Source organism: Sinocyclocheilus anshuiensis, unplaced genomic scaffold (genome assembly GCF_001515605.1).
Source record: "Sinocyclocheilus anshuiensis isolate Anshui unplaced genomic scaffold, SAMN03320099.WGS_v1.1 scaffold412, whole genome shotgun sequence".
Lineage (NCBI taxonomy): Eukaryota > Metazoa > Chordata > Actinopteri > Cypriniformes > Cyprinidae > Sinocyclocheilus > Sinocyclocheilus anshuiensis.
In genome coordinates, this window is record NW_015558661.1 from 532877 (window position 1) to 543956 (window position 11080).

Below are 11080 nucleotides of genomic sequence, written 5' to 3' on the forward strand. Positions count from 1 at the left end.
TCATTTCTAATACATTATTAGCAATAATGATAATTCACTTTATAACTATAACTACAGGCTAAAAAGAATTACCCAGAAGCCTGAGGGTGTTAAATAGATCTGAGTTCAGAGTAGGAGAGCGCTGCTCCGGGATCATCATTTGCACAACACTCCAGCCATGCCAGTGACTCAGCACAAGTCAGCAAATGTCACTGAACAGATGGAGCGAGCGCTCTGGTCAGTCCACTTATCTTGCTAGGCCAGGCCAGCAGCAGGTGGGTGACGGCCCTAACCATCAGGCAGAGATATAGACGCATGATTTTACTCCAGCTAGCACATATTCACTATTTCCACTGGAGAGCAATGGGCTGTGACTAACATGGTGGTTGTGACTCCTGCCTAGAGAACACGCCACTCGTCTGCCGTTTGCCTGCGGGGAGAATCGTAAGACGAATTCTTTCGTTCTGACTGACGTTGCAGGATCTCATGCATTAAAATCCTGATGCGTTTCTGTGCATTTTTTTAATGACTGAAACATCATTTTTAAGGCTGCTTAGGGGGACGGAGGTAAAATGTCTACTCGCCAATTAAATTTGTTTTCATTTTGTTTTATTTGTAATTAATCTATGTTCTGAACAGTGTTGGGGAGAAACTAGTTACATGGAACGGAATTACGTAATTTAATTACAAAATAAATGTAACTAATCACAGTTACAGTTACTGAGAAAAAATGTGTAATTAAATTAGTATTGAATTATGAAAATGTTAACGATTACAAAGGGGTTTTCATCTGAATATTTTCACACATACAGATTTGATTGATTTCTTTCCCAAATTGCATTGGCTGCTTTAAAATATGAGACATCAATGTTTCAGGAATGTTTAGGACACAGAATAGGACACATGCTTATTTGATAACTGTTCTATTTTCAATTTGGGTTTATGTATATGCTTTATTTTTTAAGATTAACAGTTTTTTTCCAAAGCATTGTTAGATGCCAGTGTTTCCTGTCTATGCAAAGATTTGATTTCAGAAATAGTATCATAGCTATTAAACTATATCTTGTGATTTTAAATCTGTATTTAACCGCAGAAAGTTCTCAAAGTAAAAAGAGGTGCTAAAGTCTGATTTTGTGGTGGCTGTGCTTTGAAATTAAATTATTTAAAAATTTTAAATCTTGAATTAAAATCTTAATTCAAGTGAAGAAGGATTTTGAAAGTCTGACAGTTATCAGTGTTGAGTACTACTTTAAGGTTAACCCTGCCTGCTTTATAAAATTTAGAAAAGTAATCAAATGTAATAAGTTACATTACTTTAATAAAGTAATTGAAAGGGTTACACTACTTGCTACATTTTAAATAGGGTAACTTGTAAACTGTAACCTGTTAAATTTCCAAAGTAACCTTCCCAACACTGGTTATGAAGTAACACTTGTGGGTAAATTAAAAATACCTTTTTGTTTTTTATGTAGTATTATTATACTATATAAAAAATAAAATGGCTTTTTATTTATCCATAAAATCAAATATGTACAGAAATTACCTCAAAAATGCAGCATTGAGCAATAAGCCCATTTTGCTAATGCAGTCTACATTTTCTATATGACCAGTGAAACCGTATCCGCACTGTTATTTTTTAATTTTTTTATTCACTATAATCTTAATGCTTATCATTGTGTTAATGAGAGTAAATCTGCTTTATTAAAGATGAGGAAAACAGAGCAGTGCAACCAGACAGATGACATATTCGTGGGAAGGAAGTGAGAAACTGCTAAAAATGCTTGTAATTTATGGAGAAGAACCTGCAGGAAGTGTTTGATGAGCGCAGCACACTCGGTGGAGTGTGTACATGTGAGAGCGTGTTCTCATTAGTGCGGTTCTCAAAGCTGGGTTTGTGCATTATTAGAGGGCTACAGCCTTTAATGATGAGGGCTCTAATTAGTGACGGTCCTGTAGGCAGTCATGTATGTCTGGAGTGAGAAAGAGAGTTAAAGGAACCAAAGAAGACGGTTAAAGCTGAAAATAGTGTACTGGTCTTTTTGGGTAAAGGTCAGCGACAGCTTGTTCAGTGCCAAAGGTTGACTGCCAGATTGAGTGTCTTTTAGCTCAGCTGGAGCGACCAAAACAAAAAAAAAACACATCTGTGCTTAGCTTCCACTTTGCACCGAGCAGTAAATATAATTGCAATTAATAGGAGTAACGAGGAGTAAGATTTCAGTAACATTGGCTAAAGAGAGTTTAATTAATTGAGTTTAATTAAGTTTTGAAAAGGGAAATGGATTCAATTTCACTGAGATGGTGATACCTACGTAGAAGCTGTGGCAATGTAATGCACCCAAGATGAGCAATCTGATTTTGGGAACCATTAATAAATTGATGGGAAAAATTATGAATCAGATCATGAAAAGCTGTAACAGTGTTATTTTAGTTATAGTTATATACTATTGTAGTATTTACTAATATTTTGAATTAGCTTTTATTATTATATTTTCTGTTGTCATTTACATTTTAGTTTGTCATTTTTTTGTGCTCGTCTTTTTAGTTTTTGTGTTCTTTATATATTTTTAATTATTTTTATTTCAGTTTTGGTTGTAGTGATTTTACTACTTGCATACTATTATTATTTAATAATATTTTGAATTAAGTTATTTTTATAATTTCACTTTTCATTCAAAAATTTTTTGTTTTAATGTTTTAATAATTTTATGTGCTTTGATAATTGTCATTGTTTTTTAATATTTCTATTTAACTTTTTACACATATATAAATATATGCATGGAACCACATATATATATATATATATACATACAGTATGTGTGTGTGTGTGTATATACACATACGATAGATAGATAGATAGATAGATAGATAGATAGATAGATAGATGGATAGATTTTTGCTTCAAAATTGCTTCTGTTGCACCTTCGACTTGTGCACAAACACTTTCTGTTCAGTAAATCTGCCTGAAAAAAGATGGTTTGGGTTGAGTTCCGTGTAGATTATCATTTAGATGTAAATGTGATCCTCACCCTCATGTAAATTAATTTCACGGTGTTCAAGTTTGTAATAATTCTCAATTGCACACTCATGATAACCACTTTATAATTTATGGCTATTATTAGAGGATCTCCTCAATGTAGTTACTTTATTATTGTACAATAGCTTCAGTTGTGGTGCACTGCAGTGGAAAAATGCTTTTTTTTTTTTCTCTCTCAGTTTTCAACGTTTCAAAAACACTCTGAACCGTACATGTGATACGGATTGGTGCTTGTGTTTGATACCAGATAGTTCGTGGGCAGATGGATTTACATTTCTCTGCATCCTTTTCTCCACAGCTGGCTATAACAATCTGGAGGTAGCGGAGTATTTACTTGAGCATGGGGCGGACGTCAACGCGCAGGACAAAGGTGGCCTTATTCCTCTCCACAACGCGGCCTCATACGGGGTGAGTGCAATTGCTGATTAAAAGGAGGAATATTTCATTGAGACTGTGACTACATGCAGACATCTGTTAAGCCGACACATGTCATGCCTCCGTTGTCATGTCAGGTCTGGCAGGAAACTGTGCTGTGGGTACCTCAGACACACAAACAGATGTAGACCCTGAATAATCCATGTATTTGCTACTGAAAACGAAACACAGGGCTTTTTGTAAACCTTCACCTGAACCCCTCTGTGCTTTGATATACAGCACTTTGTTTTCACTTCCTGTGTGTGACTGTATGCAAAAAGTATTTGGACATCTGTATTTGTTCTGCAAACAGAACCTTGGCTTATGCACCTTTAATGTGTCGCTGCGGCTCATGAATCTTACAGGTGGTTTCACTTGCATTTCCACTTGCGAACAACCCAGATGCCGGGATGATGCCGTTTGCAAGCCGCAACCCAGATGAGCTTTAATCCACGTGGCATAGAACACTTCTAATACAGGATTTGACTCTTTCCAGAAATCAAATCAAGCTAATTCAGGGAAACCCTTTTCAGGTGATGGTAGTTGGAGGTATTTATCAGCGTCTGCCCTCTGGAGGTCTACAGGGATGTGATTAGACTATGCAGATGGATAGGAGCAGATTGCAGTTACATAAACATGTTGGATCTGAACTAGCCAGACTCCGGCCCTCGACCGTACTCGCATACGCTCTCTGTTGCCGTCCAAGAAACAGGTCCTCTGTGACGGGAGCTGTGAGATTCTGATTGGCTGTGACCGGAGTGGCAGGTTGCCCAAGCTTTGCTGATTGGCTAGAGGAGAGCTGGCGGCCGTGCGATGCTGGCTGACCTTGAGTGTGCCTCCCTCTGTTCATATGCGGCCTGTTTGTGTAGAGGCTGTCAGCGCTCGGCAAACACAGCCAGCTGATCGCAGTTCCATACAGTCACTGCTGCTGATGGGAGGGTGGCTCAGGACATCTCAGCCGCACTACAACTCAAGAGTTGGCCAGAAACCAAGCTTGTTTTGCCCTGCGCTCTCTATTGCTAATGAGAATGGTTCTCATATGCCTTTTAAAGAGATAGTCTACCTAAAAATGAACATATTGTCATTATTTATGCATGCTCATGGTGTCATGCTTAGAGTTATTATTGTTAACCAAAACTATTAAAAAACATTTTTGTTAATGGAAATAATAATAACAATAAAAAGGATATTAGATGAAAAAAAATTAACAAAAATGAGAACTGTTGCTTTGGCAACTAACTCAAATAAGTACTAAAATTACTAATTAAAAAAAAATTAACTAAAACAAAAATGAAATATATTAGTACATTGAAAATGTATATTTCTTAAAACACACTCATAAAAATGACAAAAAATTAAACTGGATATTGAGTTTCATGACTGATAATTTTCCTCTAGTCAGCTGTTAACTTCTGCCACCAGTGATTTGAAATTGAGAATTGAATTAGCCCAAATCATGAACATATCATTTAGACTGATTTTATCCAATTCATTGAGAAAAAAATAAATAATAATAATTTGATTCACTCAAAAGAGTCATTTGATTCACAAATGGAACATTGCTACTATTTCTTTATGTACATTTTATGTAAAATTATGTACATTTGATTCACTCAAAAGAGTCATTTGATTCACAAATGGAACATTGCTACTATTTCTTTATGTACATTTTATGTAAAATTATGTACATTTGATTCACTCAAAAGAGTCATTTGATTCACAAATGGAACATTGCTACTATCTCTTTTTGTACATTTTATTTACAATTATGTACATGTTATTCACTCAAAAGAATGAGTAATTTGATTCACTCAAAAGAGTCATTTGATTCACAAATAGAACATTACTACTATTTCTTATTCACTTGCCAAGTAGAGCTAAGGCAAATGTCAATATTTTCGGTGAATATCAACTTGCGTTTTGGTTTGTTGTTCACATGTTCACACAAAGCTATCATATGGCTTTAAACAAGTTTTATGGACCACTAAAGATATCACTTAGTGATGGTGACAATTAGCATCTGAAGTCTGAATCTTTTACACCAAGCAGATCTGCTACAGAAAGAGCTATGCTTCTTTTTAATTAACATCCAGCTTTTATAGATTGTAGGTTGTAGAATAATTTTGTCAGTAATAAGCGTCTTTCTTCCCTTCCAGCATGTGGACATTGCGGCCCTGCTGATCAAGTATAACACCTGTGTAAATGCGACTGATAAATGGGCCTTCACACCCCTCCATGAGGCTGCGCAGAAGGGCCGCACACAGCTCTGCGCTCTGCTGCTGGCCCACGGAGCCGACCCCACCATGAAGAACCAGGAGGGCCAGACGCCGCTGGACTTGGCGACTGTAAAAAAAAAACACACCTCTTCCTTGGATTCAAATTTATATACATTCAAGCCCACATTTGTATACTGTCATTCATTTAACAGAGCTACAGATTTGAATATATAAACATTCCCAACTTCTATAAAAGTTTCATGCTCTTCAAGACCGTTTGTTCTGGCTGTAAGGTCTCATATGGTTCAGGTGGCATAGACTATAGTCCCCTGTGTTCAGGCTTGTGCGAAGCAAATGGTAAATCTGTCGTAACCTTTAGTAATTGGGCTCCAGTGGCCGTGTTCACGCCAGGTGCTAATGACACAGCTGTTCTCAGCTTTTATTGTCCAATTCTAGACCAAGAAGCCAAACTAATGCTGTGTACAACTACTTTCTAATTTATCCTCTCGCCCATGTGGCGTGGTACTCTAACATGAATATTACATTAGTCTAGTTGTATTTAAAACTGATCAGACACAGAATTCTTACACTACTATTGATTTTTTTTCTTTACGTTCACTTACTTTTTTTCTATTGATTTCCAGGCTGATGATATCCGGGCGCTGCTGATTGATGCCATGCCCCCTGAAGCATTGCCTAGTTGTTTCAAGCCCCAGGCTACAGTGGTCAGTGCCTCTGTCATCTCTCCAACATCTACCCCTTCCTGTCTGTCCGCCGCCAGCAGCATAGACAATCTGGCCGGGCCCCTGACAGAGCTGGCCGTACCTGGAGCCTCAGGCCCTGCTGATGGGGCTACTGCATCAGAGAGGAAGGAGGGAGAAAGTGAGTAGATCATGTAATGTGTCTTAATATTATTTTACATAACTTTTTATTGTAAGTAGGGCTGCAACACCCGTTAAATTTTCGATCAAATCTGTTGTTGAATATAAAAAAATTGATTTGAATGTTTTTGAGAAATGATACAAGTTGGAATGCTAACAACATTTTTAAGAACAGTAACTGTAATGGGATTATAACAAATTATATCAGTCTCTTACATTTATAAGAAACAGAAATTATAGTAACAATACTTGGGCAGAACCTGTTAGTAATTAAAACTTAATTGTGCCTTTAAGTAACACTTTACTTAAAGGCACAATATGTAAGATTGTTTTATTAAAATATCCAAAAACCACTAGAACAGTGTTATATATTTTGCTGACTTGTGTACTTACATTATCCCAAATGTTTCGAAGAATGTTTAAATCCAGAGAAATAAGCAATTTTAACTAGTGACACGGACCGTGTCTATAGTGTAATTGTGTTGCCTGCCAATTAGGGCTGTGCGATTAATCGAAATAGTCATAAAATCGCTTTAAAAATTTCTAAATCGCTTTATAGCATGATTTTCCATGCCCCCGACCTCACGCAGTATGCTATCCGAACCAATCAGAATGCAGCGCGCCTAAATGGAGCACGAGAACAGAACAGACCCGGCGGGCATACAAACGAAACGCCAGGTTCACACACTCCGTCTGTAGTGCGTATTTTTTCCGCGCCCATGTTAACGGATCAGAGCATTCACACTGCACGTGATTGCGGTCCGGCAGTGCGCTCCAGGAGCGGTGCATCTGCAGCAGTCATGTTGCGATCGTTTCCGCACTGAAACTATTTCTGCTGATTATTTTGCCTTATGTCTGTTCTAGAGACGTTACAGCTTTTTGATAAAGCTCTAATTGGTTTTCTTTTGGAAATATGTTTCAAATTCACACTGAATGCATTAATAACTGTAAAGCATGTCTGTGTGTGTCAAAATCGTGATTAAAATAGAAATGGCAAAATTTGAAACACCAAAGACTTTAATATGTTGTGCATTTTAATAGACCGGTGACGAACGCACAGAAGTAGCATTATAACAGAACTTTCAAATGTATCTAGTGTGATAAAACAGCACTGCTTTTTTCCCCCACATATGCACATACGCAAGGAGCGGAAGCGGTCGACTGTGGCATAATAAAAGCTCCGCTGCTTTCGAGCCGTGTGTCACGCTCGTTCAGTGGCCTTGTTTCGCTTCGACGGCTTTCAGCCTCACCCTGCTTCATTCTACTACGTTAATAAATCATTAGCTCATCCATGAACATGATTTCTGCCCGAGTCCCGTCGGATTGCATCAGCTGTGGGGATGAAGACGACAACTCCCATGATTCTACTCTCAGTCACGGCGTCATCAAACTACGCCTTTGCCTCTTTGTTTATTTTGAATACGCGCCCTCTAGCGGCGAAAATTACATATTGTGCCTTAGTCTTTATGTTTAATGCATTATAAAAGTAGTTTTAATGCCTTGTAATGCTCCTGATAGCATTGTACAATCTTATGAATAATTGTAACCACAGTTAATACATTATAACACTTATCAATTCATTGTTACACTGTGCTGTGTGTGTAAAAAGCTTTATGCAATTTATAGCACAGAGTAAAAACTGAGCTTATGTATTGTTTTATAGTATTTTCTATTTGTATTTATAGTCTTCAGTTTGCACATTGTTTTGGAGGACAATAGAGTGCATGACATGAAATAATAGCATTTTGTTTTATAAAATGATGGAAAAATAGTCTTTTATCCCATTAATTTAAAAAAAAAAAAAAAACAATTTCCACAAGTGGTAAAATGACATTTTGTTGCATCCCTAAATGTAATTATGCCCTGAATGTAGGATAATAGTTACATGAGTCATGATGTATTTTTTCTCCATAGTTACGATTCTGGATATGAACATCAGTCAGTTCCTGAAGATTTTGAGTTTGGAGCATTTGCGGGATATTTTCGAGCGGGAACAGGTAAGGTCACTTCCTAGGATCAAATCAATCTCATCAGTTCCACTCCACACATTAAATTGCCAGCTGTCCCATGTAGAGAGGCCTGCCGTTGTTTCCTGTAGAGAACTCCAGGTCCTTCTAGTCAACGTTATGTAAATGCGATGACATCTGTGGCCTCGTAATTATCTCCTTTCAATATACTCACTCTCTCAGCCTTGGCTCTATCGTTTCCAGCCAACTCCTCTTCAGCCGGACGCTGTGAGATTACCAGCGTTTCTCGATCTTTATAGGTGTGAGAGAGATCCTGGGTAACGAGGCTGACCTCTGCACCCCTTCTTTTGATTAATACTGTCATACCACTCGCTCACACTGAGCTCCGGACTCTCTCGTTCCTCCGGCTTTCCTTCTTCTCAGCTTCGACTCCACGAGGGCGAGCCTGTGGGATGCGATTGGCATACTGTGCCAGACCCGCTGCTCATTTGCACATAGATGAACAGAAATGGTCTTGGCGGCCACCAGCTGGGAAGAGCGATTGATGTGAGGGGCTGAAATCAGTTCTGATTGTGGCTTTAGTAAGACGCATTCATCTGTCTCACAGTGACTCACTCGTCTGCTCACTCTCCATCTTATTCTGCCTCGCTGTGCCTACGGGAGATGGAGCATGAAGAGGCAACAGTTTTTCAGAGACTTGTGAAAGACTGAGTGCAAATGAGATTGAGGACATGCTCACAGATCTCATACACGCACCAATGTCGTCATTAGACATGTCTGGTTTTAACCTCAGAGCAGTTTTGAGATGTCTTCTCGCTTTACAAGTGCCGTCAGAAGGGCGGTATGTGCATATTTGTCTCTTTTAGATATATGTAGGATGTCTGCTACATTTCCACTTCCTTTAGACATTTTATTGTTCATCAGCTAAAAAAAGGCTCCAGAATCCACAAACGATTTCTAGCAAATGTGACCCTGGACCACAACCAGTCATAAGTGTAAATTTTTTCGAAATTGAGATTTCTACATAATCTGAAAGCTGAATAAATTAGCTTTCATTGATGTATGGTTTGTTAGGATAGGACAATATTTGGCCGTGATGCAACTATTTGAATATCTGGAATCTGAGGGTGCAAAAAAATCTAAATATTGAGAAAATTGCCTTTAAATTTGTCTAAATGAGTTCCTTAGCAATGCATATTACTAATGAGAAATTAAGTTTTAATATATTTACAGTAGGAAATTTACAAAATATCTTCATGGAACATGTTCTTTACTTCGAATAAAAATCGATAATTTTGACTCATACAATGTATTTTTGACTATTGCTACAAATATACCTCAGTGCTACTTATGACTGGTTTTGTGGTCCAGGGTCACAAATTTGCTCTTCTTTGCAGTTATCGTTAAAATTCTAGTGTGGATTTTTCTGTTTCATATAATTCGAATGATAATTAAAACTTAATACAGTTATAGTTACAGACACACACATATGTGTTATATATATGCATACGTTGCCTAAGGTTTTACTTATTCTACTTGAATACTGCACTGAACATAATTAAGACTTTATTAACTTGCCATCTAATCGATTTTTTTAAAGGTTTTTCACTAGTCTGTTGCAGTTCCTTCTCAGCTTTGGCACAAATGAAAACTTTGCCAAGAGAGTTAAAGAGAGAGAAAAAGAAAAGGAGAAATAAATGGAATCTTTCCCGCTGCGGCCATCACATCTTCACAGCCATAATGCCTGGTCCTGCGAGCCCTATCGACTGAAGTGCACAGTGCTTTCTGAAAGAGAGAGCAGTTGGTAGCTCCTGGGCTAATGGCCTTTGACAGACCTATCATAGATGTGATGCATTGCCAATAAGTGGGCCTTGGAACTGGAGTGTGAGAGTTTGAGATTACACAGCCTGACGCAGAGTCAACGGCGATGGCACGGTCACACTTTTTGTTTCTTTCACTTCCATTCATGCACTACTGTTCAAAGGTTTAAAAGTAAGATTTTGATTGAGTCTCTTATGCTCACCATGGCTGCTTTTATTTTATCAAAAATACAGTAAAAACTATAAAATTATGAAATATTATTTTAACACTAGAACTGCCAGGGGTCGCTGTATACCTAAAACCGCCAGCGGGTAAATTTTACCCACGCACATGACAGCTGTTTCTGAATGGCTAAAGAACATATTATTTCACTGTATTATGCTACTGTCTTCACAAAGAAGTGTCTAGAGTCATGAAATGATTATGTCTTGTCATCAGAGGCGGACAAAGTACTCAACTCCATTACTTGAGTGAAAGTACAGATACTGCTGGTCAAACATTACTCCATTACAAGTAAAAGTTGTAAAGACAGATTTTTACTTAAGTAAAAGTACAGAAGTACTTGCTTTTAAAAGTACTTAAGTACCAAAAGTAAATTTCCTTTACTTTTTCCTTTACTTTTATTTCAAAAGTCTTATTGTTGTACGTAGTAGTACTTGCAATATTTCTGAAGCAACTTAGAATACATTACACCTGCTGAATAAACTGACTAGCTTGTAGTATATTTGGAATAAAGAGCTTTTAGAATGTTAAAAACCTATGGGGAAA

General features: G+C 37.6%; 1 protein-coding gene across 1 annotated transcript in view; it reads left to right on the forward strand.

The window, feature by feature from the left end:
• The window catches only part of tnksa (tankyrase, TRF1-interacting ankyrin-related ADP-ribose polymerase a), a gene marked incomplete at its 5' end in the record, with an annotated part of 100305 nt that overhangs the window by 81229 nt on the left and 7996 nt on the right, over positions 1–11080 (forward strand). The window contains 4 exons of the mRNA XM_016477210.1: positions 3312–3421; positions 5584–5772; positions 6288–6525; positions 8439–8521. Coding sequence (XP_016332696.1) covers positions 3312–3421; positions 5584–5772; positions 6288–6525; positions 8439–8521 — 620 coding nt within the window. The remainder of the gene's footprint in view (positions 1–3311; positions 3422–5583; positions 5773–6287; positions 6526–8438; positions 8522–11080) is intronic.